The sequence below is a fragment of the Arvicanthis niloticus genome, chromosome 3 (genome assembly GCF_011762505.2).
Source record: "Arvicanthis niloticus isolate mArvNil1 chromosome 3, mArvNil1.pat.X, whole genome shotgun sequence".
Classification (NCBI taxonomy): domain Eukaryota; kingdom Metazoa; phylum Chordata; class Mammalia; order Rodentia; family Muridae; genus Arvicanthis; species Arvicanthis niloticus.
The window spans coordinates 4305240-4325870 of record NC_047660.1 but is presented as its reverse complement, the minus strand read 5'-3'; the positions used below and the strand labels follow the sequence as shown (position 1 = coordinate 4325870).

At 41.7% G+C, this 20631-nt stretch overlaps 1 protein-coding gene across 1 annotated transcript; it reads right to left on the bottom strand.

The window, feature by feature from the left end:
- Positions 1 to 2198: 2198 nt before the first annotated feature.
- Positions 2199 to 4968, bottom strand: Oxgr1 (oxoglutarate receptor 1). The gene has a single exon (XM_034499240.2). It carries the CDS (start codon positions 4897 to 4899, stop codon positions 3886 to 3888), a length of 1014 nt encoding a protein of 337 aa, XP_034355131.1. The 5' UTR covers positions 4900 to 4968; the 3' UTR covers positions 2199 to 3885.
- Between the last annotated feature and the right edge of the window lie 15663 nt (positions 4969 to 20631).

The window sequence follows — 20631 nt, the reverse complement described above, 5'->3', positions numbered from 1 at the left end:
CACACACCTTGTCCTTAAATACTGTTGCAAAAACTAAATACATTGACATAGGAAGAGACAAATAAAGACAAGAAAACTAGGACATTAACCACTGTGAAGTTTATGTTTAAGGTACAATGTCAGTTTTCTGTTTTTTCTCTAACTCTATGATTTTGAACATTTCTGTGAGGCATTCATACAATCAAAGTGGGGGTGTTATTGTGTCTCCATGTTCAGAGTTTCTTTGCTCTGGACTTTTTCAAGTGCAGCCAGCCTTGAGTGCCATGCCCCTCATGGCGAAGCAGACATAGTTTCCTTGTAGCACACACAGCTTGCTCCCTACTCTTTCATTTTTATCTTTTCTCTGCCTATGGATGGATGTAAGAGGCAAGGTCTGGATGGTCCCACTGTAGCCTAAAAAATACGTATCATTATCTATCCCTTGGCAAGGGAGGGGATTCCGTTCAAAATGCAACCTCCAGCCCAATTAGTCCAGAACCCGATCCTTTGGAAAATAAAACCAACCCTTTGAATTCAATTTCGCTTGGACCTTTGTGATTATGCTCAATAAGCAGGGCCTTGGAGGGCAGACTGTCGCCAGTATTTGCTTGTCCCCACGGGAAACAGGTCAGGTAACAGAGTGACAGAAAGCTGAATCAAGCGAGGTCTTCAGGGATAATGGGAAATCATGCATGCCCCAGAGCTGGGGTCAATTATCCAGGGTAATAAAAATGTTAAAAATTGGAAAAAGTGAGATTAAGTGTTGGAGTCAGGTCCCTGAAATAACAAAATAAGGCCAAAGATACAGTGAGCTAATCTGTACCAGTAAGGAAAAAACAATCTGTTTATGTTCCTGTGCTTTGGTGGGAAGAGAGAAAAGGACCAAAGAAATTCTCTATATATTTTCATAATACACACACATATACACACGCGCACACACACACACACAGACAGACACACACACACACACACACACACACACACGTTTATAGTTTATGTGTAACTATTTAAGCCAAGTTTAGAGACAGCCATTCAGTGTAGATTCCACATACCTCTTAATCTAAAAAACTTTCTGGTAGGACTCGTGAGTTAGTTGAAATTTTTCAAAAAAAGAAAAACATAACAACTTTCATGTAACCTTGTATGAGAGCTGGTCCAGTGGCCGAGATGACACTAAAGGGGAAGGAAAGAAGGAAGGAGAGAGAGAGAGAGAGAGATAGAGAGAGAGAGAGAGAGAGAGAGAGAGAGAGAGAGAGAGAGAGAGAGAGCTGGAAGGTTCCAAGTGGGCTGCTGGTCACTACTGCTGGTTGCTGTGCAGCCACCATGGAGAGGTAACTTAGGACTTCTATTGAAATAGCTTATTTCATACAAGAAGAGCCTGCTTGCTCTCGTCCAGTGAAGCTCATAATTAGGGCCCCAGGCATTTTCTTTCCTCCCTATCCTATCCACTTGCCTGGCAGAGGATCTTGGTCTAAGTCAGACATGATGTCTTAGAAAATTACGAAGGTTGTTGGATTCTTGTGAGACAGTGGACCATGCCAGGAAACTCGGTTAGGTTGAATGAGTTGGAAGCCCAGGACCCAGAGTGGACAGCTGGTAGGAGCTTCACCTGCTTCCAACCAGACCCCTGTCATGTGACCACACTCCCTACATAGGAACGTGACCTATGGTCACATAGATCAGAACAGAGTTCTCCATGCTAACGCGGTATCTAGAGGCCCTGAGAGTTAGCCAATAAATTTCCCTTCCTGGATGTTCCTTCCTGCAAAGGTATTTAATCTCTGGTACACCCTAAGGAGGTAATATGCACCCATCTTCCAGTCAATAAACAGTTTGGAACCAAGGACTCTCTCTTTTATCAAGAACCACCATGGGTAACATGGAAAAAACCTTTGTTTACACGCTCTCCCGCTTCAGCACCAGACAGCGGTGTAGGGTAAATGCAGTCTAGATTCTCCGGCATTTTGTCTGCCCAGTGGCGTTCCCATACCCCACAAGCGGGGCAAAGTGCAGAACCACACAATCTGATTTCCTGTGCAGAAGCCCCGTGTTCCAGCCGTATTCAACTTCTGCTTTTCAAGATTCCTTTTGCTCTCTAACCATTGTTGTCAGTATACTAATGAGTAAGTTGCATTTTCGTGGGAACAAATGACCAGTTCAGAGAGTAATTGTTTTTAAGTTTATTAGTCACATTAACACGTTCTTTAAGGTTTACAAGGTCTAGACCAGGTATTTCCTCAAATATTTATATTTACTAATTTTTGTTTACTGATAATTAAGCACACACATAGTCCAAGGATAACTTTAGCAGTTTCTATAGGTATTGTTTTATTATAGTACTAAAAGATTACAATACCTAAAGTGTTTCCTGGAAAACTTTCCCATGGAAATCAAAACAATGTTAGACTTGATTTAGCACCTAATGTATATATGATACTTAACTGTACTTCTGTTTCACCAATTTCTTCCCCCCGCCCCCAGGAAATATTGTCAATTACCAATAAACCTTAATTTGATTTATAAATTAAGCAATTTATTTTTTTTAAAGATTCATTTATGGTTTATATATAGTATTCTGCCTGCATCTGTGCCTGCACACCAGGAGAGGGCACCAGATGGCATTATAGATGGTTATGAACCACCATGTGCTTGCTGGGAGTTGAACTCAGAACTTTTGGAAGAACAGCCAGTGCTCTTAACCTCTGAGCCATCTCTCCAGCCTGAAATTAAGTAAAATTGTAAGGTGGCCTACAACACTGAGAGCACAGCCCAGAGGACAACCTTGCTTGTGTTGTTCATCAGTATCTATACCCCTCAGCTTTTGAGTCAGGGGTTTTCGTTGTGCTAGAACTCACTAAGTAGGCTGGGCTGACTGGCCCTCAAGCTCCAGGGACCTACCTGTTTCTGCCTGCCCAGAGTTGGGGTTCCAAGTGCATGCCCCTGCACCAGGCTTTTATGTGTGGATTCTAAGGACCAGACTCAAGCCTTCATGCTTGTACATCAGGTATTTTACTGACTGGACCATTTTCCCATTCCTTCTTCTGACTGTGTCCTAATGTCTTCCTTCAGTATAAAGAAGAAGGAGAGCTGAGAAGAAAACTCAGAACAATAATCTCAAACGTTAAAGGCAGAAAAACTTATAAAGATATGAGTTGTAAAAATATTTTAAAAAGCAGCACATGATGCTTTTGGATAATCTAGGATTTCAGTGAACACAAGCCCCAAATTCTAAAAGAGCAAGAAACTAGTCATGAAAGAATACTCTTGACTTCTGCTTGGTTCTAGTTTGTTTGCGTCTTCCCATCTTGACATTGAAGCAGAAGAGGTACCAGGCTGGTGTACAAACACTAGTTTCTATGTGGAGGCAATTAGTTGGGTGGCAACAGAAAAACAGAGTTTCATAGTTTCTAATCTTACTTATACTTTATAGACACTCAATGTGTCTCAATCTCTACCCAAAGATCTCAACAAACATATTGCAAAGGTCTCCTAAGGACCCTTGCCCTTGAGGGTTCCACTGAGAGGGGTATTCTGGATTTCTTAGAAGTTATATACAAATTATCAGGGGGTGTTAATTGATTGATTCATTGATGGATGGGTGGGTTGATTGATGTGTATGTGTGAATGATAAACAGCACACATATAAAGCTCAAAGGAAAGCCTCAAACGTTGGTCCTTCCCTTTTTACCTCTTTGGAAACAAGGTCTCTTTGAGGTTAGTCACTGTGAACAGTTGGGCAGCTGGCCCTCCAGCCTTTAGGGATTCTCTTATCTCCATGTCCGTCTCACCACAGAGGCACTGGGATTACAGATACTTGCTACTACACACAATTTATGTGGGTTCTGAAGATTCTATCTCAGACTCTCACATTTGCCTGTCAAGAGCGTTGCCACCGATCTATCTGACTCAAGGGTTGTTTGAGCAACTACCTTTCTTTGCTTGTTCAAGGTCCCCGCTGGCTTTGCATCTCAGTATGGAACAGAATGCCTGCTGGAAGTTATTGCTGACCACGACATATAACAGCAGGTTGCCAAAGGTGTTGAGGGCAGCTAATGGTCTGGAAACAATGTAAGCTTCATGGATGTGACTCTCAATGGAGCAGCTGATTGAAAGCAGGCGAGATTCGATCCGAATGACCCTTAAGATGTGGAAGGGTAAGAAACATATATAGAACACGAGAAGGAGCAAAATAGTCAGCCTCCGAGCCTTCTGCTTAAAGCAACTGTGGGTCCGAGGCCCGTGAGTCAGGGTGCTGATAATCGTCGTATAGCAAAGTGTCACTATCACCAAGGGCAGGCAGAAAGTGGTGGCCGTCAAAATGAGATTGTACCATTTGATAGTAGTGAGGTCATCCGAACTGGTGAGGTCAAGGCAAGCAGACCTATTGGTCCTGGTGGTTGATGTGATCAGGAAAGTCATGGGCATGACGGCTACCAAGGAAACTACCCACACCCCAGCACAGGCCACCACTGCCCATCGAGTCTTCTGAATAGAAAAACAGCTCATCGGGTGAATGATCACGACGTAACGGAAGACACTGAAGCAGGTGAGGAAGAGGATGCTGCTGTAGAGGTTGAAGTGGAAGCCAAATCGGATGAACTTGCACATGAAATCCCCGAAGATCCAGTTCTCACCACTCGCATAATAATGGATGAGGAAAGGGAGGCTGGTCAGATACAGCAAGTCCGTCAAGGCCAAGTTCAGCATGATGATGGTGCTGCTCTTCCACGGCCGCATCTTGAAAATGTAGATGGAGATGGCCACTGTGTTCCCCGGGAAGGCCACGAGAAAGATGATGCTGTAGATGACGGGAAGGTACTGCATCTTGAATGAGATCTGCTCATCTGTGCAGTTCCCGAAAGCAGCAATGTAATCCAGGAAATCTGAATCATTGGCTGGACTGTCCAGAGTCTCAGTCATGGCTCCTTTCGTTCATCTTGCAAGGAAATGAAAGAGTTTGGTTTGTCCATGGGAGTCCAGTGAAAATAAACCAGCTGAAAGACATCAGAATGCATTCATGAAAACAAGGATCAGCTCATGGGCATATCTAGCACCCTACTATGTCACTCTTTCTTTCTCTTCAATCTCTAAAGAAAATCTGTGGAGAAGAGACAGAATCCCATGAAGGTATTGGCAGCTCCAAGCCAATGAGATAACCTGACACAAAATGACAAGATTGATAGTGTGTGAGGAATGACACCCACGTTTAACCCCTAATGTCCACATGCACAGGCACACAGGTAAATGCACACATACACGCACATGCACACAAATGCAGAATCACAAAAAATGAAGCTGCCGTGAATTACAGCACTGTATGATGTGGGGTTGACTCAAAGTCAAATTTCAGTTCTTCCAATCTGTTTTAATTTCTTCCAAGTAGTGTGTCTGGGTGTTGATGGGTTCCTCAATGTCACAAAATAGTTAAGAGCCTAGACTCTAAGGTCACACGGATGATGCTACAGTAGCCATTTTGCCACTGTGAGCCTCTAAGAAGGTTTCTTCAGCTCTTTAGGTCTGTGTAGGATACCATTTTAATTTCTCTGTTCTGGCTTCTCTGGCTTTGCTTTGAAAAGTTTGACAGCAAGTTAAGTATAGCATTAGGATTATTAAAAGAGAAGTTGTTATGAGCTTATTATTTGAACATAAACATCTCAGATGTAAAATATATCCACTTTCACATTTGCAAGGTGCCCACTGTGTACTAATTCAGCAGTTTACCATTCTACAAGATGAATACATGCAAACATATTAAACACTATCAAAGTCTGAGGCAGGAAATGGACACGGAAAATAGAACTTTATCTCAGGTCACAAACATTCATTTTTTTAAGTAACAAAACCAGTTGTTATATATTCAGTAATGCAATAAATACTCAATAATGCTACATGGTTGTTAACCTGTAAATCATTTGGTAGACCACAGTTCAAGACTACTGAGGTCACAAAGAGAGAGAAAGAAGGGATACTCCAGAAAAGTCACTGATATAGGAATATTTTATCCGAATCCAGCAAGAAGAAGGATGTTCTTCTCTAATTAAATGTCTCAGTTGGGGATTCTTCTTTCATGACAAACCACCATGACCAAGGCAAGCCATAAATGTGTGGAATTTGGTGCTTATATTTTCAAGGGTTAGAGTCCATAAAGTCTGGGTAAAGGAACAGTGAAGGGTTTGAGTCCGTGATGTCGGAGTAAAGAAGCAGCTAAGAGAATGAGCCCTGCACTAACTGAGAAGGCCCCTTTTTTGAGTCTTTAGAACCTATAAGCCCACCCCCAGTGACATGCCTCCTCCAACAAGAATACATCTCCTAATCCTTCCTAAACGTTTCCACCGGTTAGGAACTGACTGTCAAGTATACGACTATAAGAGCCATTACCATTCAAACTACCACACTGAGGATGAAAGAATAGCATCTAGTGGAAATGGGTCTGCATATACAACGGTACTGAGATGCAGCAGATTTCAGGAGGGCCAGGATTCTTGTAGCCCAGAGTGGCTGTGTGCCAGCTAATTTTTATGTCAACCAGACACACGCTAAACTCATCAGAAATGAAGAAGCCTCAACTGAGAAAATTTCTCAACAAGATCATGTTGAAAATGCCATTGGACATTTTCTTTATTAGTGTCCCATGTAAGAGGGCCCAGCCCATTGTGGGAAGAGCCACCCTTAGGCTGCTGGTCCTGGGATATATAAGAAAACAGACTGAGGAAACCAAGGGGAGCAATCCAGTAAACAACACCCTTCCCCAGCCTCTGCATAAGTCCTGCCTCCAAGTTCCTCCCCAGTTTGAGTTACCGCCTTGGCTTCCTTCAGTGGACTGTAATTGAGCATACATAAGCCAAACAAACCCATTCCTCCTTAAGTTATTTTTGTTCGTGGCATTTTATCATTAAAAAAAGAAGTATTAACTAAGATAGGCTGCTATGTTAGGGGACATTAGATGATCCTATGTTAGGAGATTGTGTGTGTGTGTGTGTGTGTGTGTGTGTGTGTGTGTGTGTGTGTGTGTGTTTATGACTAGGGACTGGATTGATGGCTTGGCAGTTAATAGTCCTCTGTTACTTTTGCAGAGGGCCTGAGTTGGGTTCCCAGAACCCATATGGGTGGCTCACAACTACCTATAACTACAGTTCCAGAGGAATATAACACACACACACACACACACACACACACACACACACACACGCATGCATATGCACACATGATTTAAAACTAAAATGAGTCTTTTTAAAACCTGAATGGTAGATAAGAACATAATTATGGCTGCAGCACTGATAGCAGCAGCAGCTAATGTGGTACTGAAATGGCCTATCATTTCACAGATCAGAAGTTGAGACACAGAGCTCTGAGACAGTTACGCGTCAAGGTCACTGCTAATTGATGGTGAGCCAGGATCTACACTGACACAGATTGGTTACAGGTCCTGGCTGTCTCACAGTCCATAGGCAAGAGGAAATTCTCAAATGCCACACAACAAAGATAGGACAGGTGTTGTCCCAGAAGACCTTGGGAATCCAAACATTAAAACTATGTGACACAGAGTTAAATATGAATGACTGGGCTACTTATTTCTCTAGGCTAAGTCTTAGTAGGGTGCCTGGCTCCTGGCGAAGTGGTAACTTTCAGTGTTTGCGATTGACATCACTGTTATTTGACATTGAATCTATTCCATCAACAATTTTCTCATGCTACTGTACAGATGTATTGAGACCTGCCTGCTTAACAAGAGCAGGAACCAGCATAATTTTCCCTTATTATCTGGCCTCAGTCTCACTCCTCTTGCAGACCTTACTTTGTCCAGAGGAAAGCAGAGGAAGAACAGGAAGCATTTTTAGATTTATTATTTCCACTCTACGTTCTGCTGGAGTGAGACTAGTTTAGAGACAGAGGACTTGCCTCTGGTTGATACTAGGACCCAGAACAGATGCTGAGACCCTGCACTGCCAGTGGAAAAGGAAGTCATCTTCTGGGATGGAGAACTCAACCTAAATGAAGAGGCTTTTACAGAGCCAGTACCACAGAACCAGGTGCTACAGAACAGCTAGACTGTTGGGGGATAGAAAGAAAGGCACTATAGTGGATTTTCTCCTCCATCAAGTGTCCTGTGTGGGTCTGTGCACAAAGAACAGGCAGTTACTTAAACCTGGGAGAAATTGATCCCATCTTGGAGTCCCTGAAGTCCCTCCCTCCCTGCAAAGTTCCTGTCAAATGGCCACCAACCTGCTTAGGTTATTTCTGGAGCAATGTGTAAAAATAGGTTTTGTACCACCCAAAGAATCTTCCAGGATATTTCATTCTCAATGCAGTTTGACTCCAAAGAAAGAGGGTAAAATAAGAGAGGAGGAAGAAGAAGGAGGGGAGGGACAGAGAGAGAGGGAGGAAGAGAGGGAGAGAGAAAGAGAGACAAGAGAGGGGAGAGGTAAGATGAGAAAGGGAAGGGGGAGGACTTAGAAGGGAAATTTCTAGTAGTTAACCTGGTATTTCTTTGAACCCAGGAACACAAGTCACTTTATTTCTGCCTGACAGGAAGATAACCAGAGGGATTTAACAAATATTTGTTGACTACGTTAAAGAATGATCAGCAATATCAGCAAAATTCATAAACACTGAAGATGGAGGGAGGCAATGACTGTTGCTTAAAAAACAGAACTTGGCTCTTTAATAAAAAAGAACAGAATAACAACTCCTATCTTTGCTAAATAACCCCCAGGCGATATTATGAGGACATTCATAACAACCATCATATCAGAGAAAGGCAAGCTGTAGGTGGACACAACCACCTTTGTGTTTTGCAAAACAACAACTCAACTTGGAATTTAATACAGGCTGATTTAATTGTAAGAGAATGGGGGTTGCCTTCTAAACTGAAACTCCTCCATAAAACAGCCCCAAAATTATGGCCTGAGTTTGCAAAACATGTGTTACATTTAAACAGCACACAGAAACCAGTCCAGGCAGTGAGCAGGGTAAAAGTCATAGTTTCTTTTTTCCCCTAATCCCGGGGTTCTGCACATTCCACTACGGAAATCTGAGGTGTTTGGTGGTCCACACCCTGGTGTTAAACTTAGAAGATGTAGAAAATAAAATGGCAGTAGCCCGGGGTTTTGGCCCTGTGTTATGCTATGATGGTGGTTCCCAAACTTGAGTTGGCTATTGGCCACCTGGAACTAATGGCCTCTTTATTACCGGGAAATATTGGTGCAGTGAGTGTCAACACTGTGAATTCTGCCATGCATGGATGGATGGGAGTGAATTGAAGCAAACACCCAATACCTGTCACGATTTTATGGAGAAAAACCATATTTCTAGTATCTTTTTCCCTCTTTGAGGATGGCTAAAAGACACGTTTTAGAATGACACAGCTGAGAAACCACTGTTCTCATGCCCCACCCCTGAGTCAACAGATGGGGATTCTGAGAGTCTTTAGATAAGAAAGCTTACCACTTTACCTACACAGTGTCTATCTCTGTGCTGGCACTGAGATCACTTCTGAGCAGTGACTCTCCCAGGATATCCACTCACTCCACCTCCAATCACCTCAGCTCCCCTCTGAGTCCCCTCTCACCCTGAGCATTTCTGGTGCTGCTCCAATGTCAGATGTAGAGCTGACTCTTCTCTGTGGAGGTCAGCCTGGGGACTAGGCAGGTGAATACCTTCATCATCTGACTTCCTCTACCAGCCTCAGAAATTCCCCTGCTTGGCTCACTGTTGGTTACCAAAAAGAATACACAAAACTGTCATTCATGAAAAATAAAAAAAATGCATTGTGGTTTTTCCCTCTACACATTTGCAAACTAGTGAAAAGAACAATTTTAATCCCCCAAAAATGTATGGCATGGAGTTGTCATCCTTAAACTCAGAAGGAATCCCTCTCCTCAACCCTTCTAGATGTTTCTATGTTCTTCCTGCAGTTCCCACGTTTAAATCAAAGTGCAGAACTATGCAGATCCATGCAGCACCAAGCTTGGCGTGCACCCTGGAGGGTGGTGATGGTTGAGAATGGAATATGAACTTTTCCCTGGTCCCCAAAAGGTTCCTAGTGATGTAAGTACAAGGTGATAGGCAATGCTAATCTTCCCTCAAGCTCTCTGAGATAAATCTCTGACAGTCGTAGGTTTTTGGTCCCCCTCTTACCCCCTCCCAGTCCCCTGCCTCTGTGATAGTTCTTGTGAAAGAAGGGATCTCTCTTCTCTTCTTCTCTTCTCTTCTCTTCTCTTCTCTTCTCTTCTCTTCTCTTCTCTTCTCTTCTCTTCTCTCTTTCTGCCCCTTGTCTACAGCATGTATGGACCCAAGTCAAAGCAGAGTTATGACCTGGTACTTTCACTTCAGGGTATACACCCTTCATATATACCATGAGAGGAGTCGAGATCTGAAGAGATATTTGCACACCTGTGTTGACAGCAGCAACATTGACAATGGCCAAGAGGCTGAAGCCACCCAATTGACTACCAGCAGATGATGCATAAACCTTGCATGCTGTGTAGACAATGGTGTATGTTTTGTCCTTAATAACCAAAGAACTGACATACAACAACATGGAATAAAGGAAGCCAGTTATGAAAGGACAGACATTGTGAAGTTCTGCACATAGAGTAAGAGTGAAGAAGAGGTTTCCTGTGACTGGGGGGGCAGGGCATAGGGGATTATCAATGGATTAGAAGAATGGAGTTTCAGTGTTTCAAGATAAAAGTCCTGGGAAGGTGGGGGGGAGGGCAGTAACCACAGCAAGGCAGATTTACTTCATATCTTTTTCAGAGAGTTGAGATTAAATTTTATGTTATATGTATTTTATCATAATTTTTAAAAATTAAAGCTCACTGTTTATATATCACTTAAGAAAGGTTATTGAAAATTAGAGCAGTCCAATATGTGGGCTCATGTAAAGCCAGTGCACCAAGCTCCTGTTCCTGTGATACAGCCATTCTGGTTGCATCTGGGCCATCTTAATGAAACCATTGCTTCATCAGACAACAATGCACTACAATCCAATACTCTAAACTGGTTCCATCAACAAGACAGTCACCGTAAACAAATTGTCAGGGATATTTAAAAAGAACTTTCAATGTTTATAAAAATTACTTCTTATTGTAACTCAAAATTCCCAAGCCATCATATTGCTTTTTTTTAACCAGTACAAATTAAAAGAGAAAAATATGATTTCTATACCTTTTAAAAAAAACATACTTTCCAAATTCATTTCACTCTTTTAGACCAGAGACAAAGCTTAAGGTTGGAGGATCAACTCGAAGGGTTTGTGTGAGGGGAGAAGACAGCTCTATTGAAGATTGGTCTTCTGCTCTGATTTAGAGAGCACACTCTTCTTTAAAATGAACCCCCAGTGGTACAGGATCCCTGCGCTTATAGTCACAGCCCTGTAGAAGCCCAGGTGTCACCTGCCTGTGCTGAAATTGCTCCTTTGAAGTAGGTCACAGGCTTATCTCCGTGATGATCAATAGGCTCCAACCTCTCTAATTAGAGAGCAAGGGCGTCTTGGTGTCCTCTGTTCCCCGAACTCTGCAGAAAAGGCAAAGTTAAGTCGCCTTCTCTCAAGGGTCATTAATTATCAATCTGGGCTCGGTATGGAAAGAACAGGAGACTAATCCATGAGAAATAGCCTTATATTTTATGCTGAGTTTTTTGGAGACAGAAAGAGAAGGTGGGTTTATGCATGGACCGTTCTGCTTCTCTCCCCTCTGTCTATTCATACCCAAATCTTATGTGACCTTTAAACATATTCCCAGTGTTCCAACTGTGCCCAGCCATTTGTGGTCTTGCATTTTTGGTACTTTTTACTGTGTTTGGTGTGATGGTGAAGAAATACTCTTAGGATACTACTCTTCATGATCTAAAGAAAATGATTGGCATTTAGTAATATCTTCATGGTAGATGCTATGTGAAAATATACTGATTGAATAAATTAAGGTTTTATTTTTTAATCTACAGTACAGCGTACCAGGGAATAAATTCCTTCTTGTAATGGATTCCAAGTTCCTGTGGTAGTTCTCTGGTGAGAATGGAGACATTGAACATAAGGACTGAGATTTTGTTGAAAACCAGTTGAGCTACTTGGGGAGCATGTACTCTGGTCAGATGTCTTTAAATTCATCCAGGAAACCAATATATGAACAAATCATGCTCTATATTAGTCACTTTTAATTTGCTGAGATAAAACAATATGCCCAATGCAATGTACAAAAGGATGGATTTATCTGGGGCTTATGGTTTCAGAGGGTTAGAGTCTATAATAGCAGAGCAAAGGAGGCAGGGGGAGGGTCGCAACAGGGGAGACATACTGGGGAGAGCTGGAGGGTTTTTAATCTTCAAGTCTACCCACTGTGACATATTTCTTCTAACAAAGTCATGCCTGAGATTTATGGGGGGAGGGCATATCACTTAAACCACCCCACACTCTGCAGAGGGTAATTCCAGACTACGTGGAGCCTAGATGTGAGCATCTAACAAAATCATAAAGATTTGTTTCCTAGGAAAGTGAGTAGGCTGTTGCTATGCATTATGAGTCACTTCTTATGACTCCATCAGCTTCGTTTGTGTATATGTAAACGTTTCTAAACTGATGTGGCTCTGTGGATAGTTCTTAATTATGGAAAAGGGATTCATACAGACAACTTAGAATCCACTAGGAGGGAACTCTGTGAAATGATCCATCCCTGAAGTTGGGAGAGAGAGAGTGAAAAGAAAAAGGAATACAGTCTTACGATATGGAGAGCTGCAGTGTGGCCACAGCCTCTCAGGACCTCTATGCAGGGACACTTCTACACACATCGCCTGGTTTCCGCAGATGTCCACAATCACGGAAGGAGATTCCACAGCCCCTTGATGGCCCTAAGGCCAGATCCATGCAGACAATGTGGCCAAATTCAGCTGCTCACTTGAGATGCAGCCTGGCCTCCTTGAATCACATTTTCATCACCTTAGATTTGTTGTTGCTTTTTAGGGCTAGAAAAATGTTCAAGCCTACCCCTTCCCCAAGCACAGAATAGAAAAGTTAGCCAGGGAATGAATCCCTTTGCTTTTTCTAAGAGCAGACTCTCTGTTCAGAAGATTCTTCCCACCCTGGATTCCTGATGAGCCATGTGATTTCCTCAGGCTTAATAAAATAAAGTATGTTTTCCTAGAAATCCTTTTCTCTCTTCCAAATATTTAATTTACTTGAATTCTGTGCCATAAAATAAAGCATGTATTTAGTTTTATGAACTTAAGACTCGCCCAGTCAACAAGATCGAGAAGGCTGTTTATAGTCTCTTTGGTGGATTTTACACAGTGTCTTAAATAGGTATAACCTGAGTTGCAGAGCTCTCTCCTCCATCTCTATGAGTTCAGAGGTTCATGCTTGCAAAAGACCATCACAGAGGGCTTTCTGGATTGTTGATGCCTCCTTATAGAAGGAGGGAAGGCAGTCACTGGACTTGCACCTGAGTATCCAGCTACTCCTCTCAATCACTCATAGGTGACGATGCTCTAATTGCACATGGCCTCCAGGTCTCTAGGCTGGAGAAGACGACAGGATGTGGAAGCTCCATGTGACCAACTGTGGGGAAGCCATCCTAAGTACTGGGTGCAGACTTTCCAGTGTGTCTATTGCATGGTCACTAATTCTCTGTGAGTAAATCTAATGAAGTCATTTGTTCCCCAGCAGGAACTTTGGTTGAAATCAAACTTTAAGTTTTTTATTGAGACCTTAGGAGTGTAGACATTTCCCAGAGAGAAAATTTTTACAACAGCATGCAATAACAATCACCCTTCTTTATTAGAAAATAACTAGAACTTAGAATTGTATTCTTTCTTTGTCTTTAACACAAAATTCTTCAGAAATTAGTTTCTGATTGACATCAAATAGCTTCCTCCTCCCTGAACCAATAAGTGAGCAGCTGAAGAAGAATATACAGAAAGAATCAAGAACAGCTTGGTGTGGCTTAATCATTACAGTTTTAAAAAGATTATTTTGTTAAATAAAAGAAACTTAACACAATAAAAATTAAATTGAGTTCTGAAGAGCTAGCTCAGCAGTAAAGTAGGGCGACTTCCTAGGAAGTACTGGGCTCTTGGTTCAATTCAAGAAGGAGAAGGGAAAAAAGATGGGAAGGGAAGGAAGAGGAAGTGAAAGAGGAGGAAGAGAACAGGAAGGAGCAAAGACGATGCATGGAAGGGATGGAGGAAAGCAGGAGGGAAGAAAAATTAAACTGACATGTTTCATTCAGGATATTAAGAAATCATTAGTGACCTTAAAACCATCCATTCACGTGGTGTAACCCAAAGTGGTTTCTACAGTGAGTTGAAGGATAGAATGGGAAACTACAGTTTGTTGGAAAAAGATGAAATAAGTAAAAATGTTACTTTGTGGCTGACATGTTTCAAAGAAAAAGGCTAATTTATTCTTTCCCCTGAATAGAAGAAATTTCAGCATGAGTCTATATAGAGGGTGATCAATAAGTCAGCGGGGGTAGGAATCCTGAAGCAGGCCAGATAAACCATGCAGGGTAGGAAACAGCAAGAAGAAAAGCGTGATTCCTGGAATCAGAAGCGTGTGTTCAAGCCCCAACTCAAACCTTTACTGTCTCCACAACACCCTCCACTGACTCTCACAGTCACAATGAGATATGAACAGCAAAAGACCACTGCAAACAACAGGAGAAACTCACACTCACAAACATTACTGTTACTAGGTCAAAAGGGAACAAAATGGAGAAGGAAGGAATCCCTCCCCTTTGAGACAGGAGAGAAGAGAGGGAAGGTCTGCAGGTCTGTAAGAACCAGTGGCTAGTCTTTATCCTCCCAACCCTGAAGCTTCACACTCACAAGAATTTGATGCGAAGCTTTGGAAAATATCAAACGCTAAGCTCCCTGCAGAAATCCATCAATCAAAACTTTTGAAGGTGGGTGCCATCTTAGTATTTGTTATCAGTCACCCAGCTATCACAATTGACAGGCCAAATTGAAAAGAAATAAAAAACGACCTAATGGACTACAGATCATAAAGACATAGACATTTTAATGACTGCTGACACCAAACACTGACAAATGTTAGAAGCATCATGTTGAGCCAGAAGCAAAGGAACTAAAATGATATGATTTTATCTTAATTTTATCATGATGCAGGGTGCTGATCTAGAACGTTAGAAATGAGCACAGTGGATGCTTCCAGAAGAGGATAATGTCCAATGGCCTGATCATGGTATGAATCACTCGGGAAAAAAAATACGGTTGTCAGTACTCAGTGAATCAGGTGCTTAGTATCTGTGTGCTTACTATATATAATTATACAATGATTAAAAATTAATTCCAAGAAAGACCTGAATTAAGTGGCATGGAAAGTGGATGACGTACAGGGATTCCTGTCAGCTTTCCCATTAGGTATATGGAGGTTTGAGAACTAGTAAATTGTCTGAGGAGACTGAGTGGGGCAGACTGAGGAAAAGAATCTGTTGAAAACTGAGAAAAGCTTGGAATTCGAAAGCTACAACTTTGTCTGTAGGGTGTAATTGTGGATTACAGGCATCAGAGAACTCTCTGGTGCTTGAAACAAAGGCCAATTCTTAAGGCTGTCTGCAAACCCACAGAATAAAAGCCTAGGGGTTTGCATGACAATGAATCCCTATGGTTTTTCTCCTACTCTGACAGTGGGGCACTTACACAGTAAAGGGCTCACCTGAGGCTGAAACCACAGCCTGTCAGGAGAGGGGAGGGATCAATGGTAGGAGATCCACAGACTATGAGGGTAGCTGTGATTTTGAGCAAAGACAGAAGTTGGAAAAATCAGTCACATGCTGACCAGGACAGACAGGTGTCCAGATCAAGCTAAGGAGAGGATACACAACTGTTGAGTGTAAATAGACCAGCTTGGGAAATCAAGAGGAAGAGAAGGAAAAAACTTGGAATCTCTGATCAATCTATGGACCAATGTGTGCACTTTGGGTAGCCTCCAGTGCTTCTTAAAAGATGATTACTTTGAAATGGACCAAAAACAGATGGGAAGATTAATAATTTTTATGAGAAAAATGACCAAAATGTAATATGTACAAGTAGAACCCAACATGCATTGGAGATGGGTCTTGAGGAGGCTTTACAAAAGTGCAGGTGATTTTTAAGAAAGAAATTTCAGAACCAGGTATGGTAGCACACACCTTAATCTTAGCACCTATCAGGCAGAGGCAGGTGGATCTCTGTGTATTTGAGGCCAGTCTGGTTGACATACTATGTTGTAGGAGAGTCAGGGCTATATAAACAGTCCCTGTCTCAGATAGATGATAATAGATAGATAGATAGATAGATAGATAGATAGATAGATAGATAGATAGACAGACAGATGATAAATAAATGACAGATTTATACAACACTAATTTCTACAAAAAAAAAAAACATGAAAGCTTAAAATCAAAAACCTGTTGTCCACTTTACGAGAGGCAAGTTCTAAAGATACAATGAAAACCTGAAGACTGATCCTCTCCCGCCTCATCCTGGCACTAAATGCTAAACTGTCACGAATCCTTCCACAATACATAGAGCACTAAGAGGCAAATCCTTCCACACTGACAGGAACCCAGTTTCAGCCAACAGCTTGACTACAGCCTGGTATGAGCCAGAGTGTCAGTGAAGCCTGCATTATCCCTAAAGTCACAGAAACAGCAAGACCATCAGTGTGTCTTCAGAGAGCCCCTGGCAGCGATGGAGTGGAGACAGGTACAAAGCCATCTCGGATGTACCGAGTACCTCGTTGTCCACTCTAGTGTATGCTTCGCATGTTGTTAACGCTAATGTCGTCTCAGCAAGTTTTCTCTGAGGAACAAAAATGTCATAGGAAATGAAAAAAGGAACTAAGATCCTCCGTCACTCTGAAAATGACTTCTCCATACTTATAACTTTATATGTATACTTCTACTGGTTATATTTTGAGTCATATAAAGTATATGTTGTATTTTAGTCATCTGTTCAGTTTCTTATCTTCTGGTGTTCTACTTACATTTTTTTCTACTTTTTTTTTTTTTTTTTTTTTTTTTTTTTTTTTTTTTTTTTGATGCTTGAAACCGTAGCACTTGGTTTAATGTGAATGATCTGGATTACTTAAACCATCACCTAGTTTACATGGAAGAAGAACAGATTCAACAGCCAATGCTAAATCTGTCTTCTACATAGGAAACTTGACAAACACTCAGTCTTCTTTTTTTTGCCTCTAGAAGCTTCTACCTACCCAGACATTCAGCAGTGTTGACCTGACTCCATATTCTTTCTGTTGCCAAGATACACGTAATGTGTGACATTTGTGAGCTACAAATAACATTACTAACACCACACAGGATGGCAAAGGCAAAAGTGAAACAGAAGCGGAGCTCTGCCCATCCCAGCTTCCGTAGCCCCACCTGTCATGTCACTATAGGAGCAGACTCCAAATACACTATGCTTTGTGTGATGTTCAGCACTTCAGATTCTCCTGTGTAGAATAACCACTGTATTTTCTACAGTAGCCAATGTCTGCTACCTAACACTGGAATGAGACTAGTTGACAGAGATCCCACCTCTCTTTTTATTGCATTGGCCTCTTTGGAGAGCACAGGGTCACAATGGGCTGCTGAAATGTCCTTCTCTGTCCAACTAACATTTGTCAGCCTTCTCCATCAGTGACCACAGCCCAATCTCACCATCCCATCTTTGCCCTCCCATCTTTCATTTGGATAAAATGGTTTAGGGACACGTGGAACCTGGTCTGTGGTTTCTTTGCTGGAGAGTTTTCAATCTCTTCCTTTTGACCTTTTGTATAGCTTTCATGATTAATTTTTTCCCAGGGCTCTGTTGACATAACAGACCAGTGTACCAACCTATTAACCTTTGAAAAATCAAAGTTGAAATCTGATTTGAGTAAGAAACCCAAAATAGTTTTCAACTAGCCTGGAGTTTATGAACGATATGCCGGCCAAGTCCATCTCATGATGTGCCCATCTCCGCTTGGGTGTGGACGAGCATATGTGAGCATGAGGTAATTCAAACAGGAGCTGGTATAACTTAAGAAGAAAAGAGAGCATCCTGTTCAGTCTCGACATGGTTTGCCTGAGTGTTCACGTGTGGAATAAAAACACGAGTAATTTAATTACAATAGCTATTTTCTGCTTTCTCTGACTTCTCCTACGGTCCCCTTTCTGCTTTTTATACTGACATGTGATTGTTAATTATAATTGTTGAGCTGTTTATTGCTCCTCCCTCCCTCGTTGCTTCTGAATGGTATTTCACTAAATTGGATTGTTTTTAAAGACAATCAATCCTTTTAAATTGTAAATCCTGCTCTGATCCAGATTATGAGTTTAACATGGAAGCCCAGACTTTTGTTAAATGCCCACAAGTGCGTGGTGATAATTGAAGACATAGCCTGTGCCTACGTGATGATTATTGAAGACACACTGTGTGTTCTATTTGGCTAATCTGTGCTCAGAGAACACCAGCTAGTGCACATAAGCCCATTTCCAAAGATGGTTTATTTCTGGCCACTGCTAACCTCTTCCATGTCAGAGCAGATTGATGACCTGTGGTCTCAGAAGTCCTCCCGACTTCTGTACCTAGGCTTTCAATTTTTATTTTTAACTAAGGGCCACCAGGTCACCGAATCTCCAAAGCATTACTCTTTGAAGAGTCAGATTCCTATTTGTTACTGTATTATGTATTTATTTGAAAAGGGTTACACCGATGCTCTGTTCCCTTGAATTTGCTTTCAAGCGTGGTTTTCTGTAGCTCCTGCGGTTCTGTCCCCGTGACTCTCACGAGGGAGGACAGCAGTGGGCGTGAGAGTGTATGAAGGTGAAAGGGAACATGGCAAGAGTGTCCTCCTGAAAACCAACCTCCCAGAGCAATTATGATGAAAGAGCAGCTCCAGGGGAGCATGGGTCTGTGATGTTGGACACCCTGGGCTTTCAGCCACTTTCCCTTCAAAGGAGCTGAGCTCTAGGCAGCGTTCTTTTCTGACACTGAACTTGGACTACACATGGTATCTTTTGGACCACGGACTTGTGCACTTACTTAGGCCTTGAGCAGGGTCAGTGAAGTAACTGCAAAATGAAAATGTAAGCTCGTAGGTTGAAATTCAGAAGAGTATCTTCATAGAATTAAATACAGAGCTTCCCTTCTTCACAGTCTGTCTTGGTACCTACCACCATGTGCTTTAGTCCCCCATTTTAGTTTATCTTATGTCATTCTAACATAAAGAAAATTAGCATTCTAAATTATTAGCATTCAATTTACTACCCAGCTTTTTATTATGCTATGCTGTCTTTAAATGTAAATATGAGATCATTTGTTTAACCTATAGGAAATAATCCCAAAATGATACAAGTAATATTTCTCTTTTTTTTTCAGTGTGTGTGTGTGTGCACGCACGCGTGCGTGCATGTGTGTGTGTGTGTGTGTGTGTGTGTGTATTGCATTTATGTGTGTGCAGATGCACATAAATGTATACATGTACATGGAGGCCCGTCCTCAAATGTCAATCTCAGAAATGATCCTCCTTTGACACAGAGTCTCTCACAGGTCTAGTCTCACTGGTTAGGTTAGATACACTGCCATTCTAGAGAGCTCCAGGGATCCACCTGTCTTTACATCCCCAGTTCCAGTGCTGCAAGAATGCACCTCACCTGGGGCTCTAACTCAGACCCTTGTGCTGTCAGGCAATCATTTAAATAACTGTTCCCATCACTGCAAGTCTTTCTACAAAGCCCATGCATGTATAATGGAAAAACTATGCAAAACTAATGCTGATTTTTTCATTTCCCATATTCATATCCCACACTAAAGCCATCTTTGAGTTATAGAAGAGTAAATAAAATCTGAACTCAGCAACAGCTATGGATTGCCCCACTCTTCCCTTTTCTTTTGCACCACCATTATTTTGATAAGGTATTGCCCTGTCCATTCAGGGAACTCACAAGGCAGGCTACAATATGGATCCTTGCTCACAAAGATCTCTTAGGATGACATTAGCTTCTTTCTTTATTCAAAGAAAGCACTGGATTACAGAGAAAACATAGCTTGTGCAGACTGTCTGTGTACCTTCTTAAGTCATATATTTACCTAGGAATCACTTTGTGTTTCCTTTAACTCTAAAGCATTGTGGTATCAGAACTCTGCTCACTGGGCTCAGTAAATCTTACTTGAGAACAAGGCAAAAAAAAAAAAAAAAAAAAAAAAAACAAACAAACAAACAAAAAACGGGTTAGATATACACATTGAATGTACCTGGTCTCTCTACTCATGCCCCACTGTCTCATCATATTTAACTTACAAACCTACGTTCAAAAATGACATCATGTAGAATTTCCCGACAATAGTATCAGAATGTTACATCAAGCAAGGAACCATTTTACTCATAGTGCTTTGAAATCAGGTTGCACAACCAGTAAGTTAGACCTGGGCTTGAGTTAAGGAATCAGGTTTGACCAGCTCAAGTCCGATCTGAGTGAACCTATCAAAATGAAGCACATTTTTACCTTTTGATAAATATCAAGTAGGAAAAGCAGACATCACTGTTTCTAGACCAAACACAGTTTGCAGACCAAAAAGACATAAAAATGGGTCATCACTGAGAATGTCTGGGTAGCATCTATCACCTCTGGTTCCTTATCTTATGCTACAGAACCACCTGAAAAGCTCTGG

What these genes read in the sequence shown, in the direction of transcription:
- Oxgr1 (XM_034499240.2), bottom strand. Translation starts at nt 4,899, where the DNA reads ATGACTGAGACTCTGGACAGTCCAGCCAATGATTCAGATTTCCTGGAT.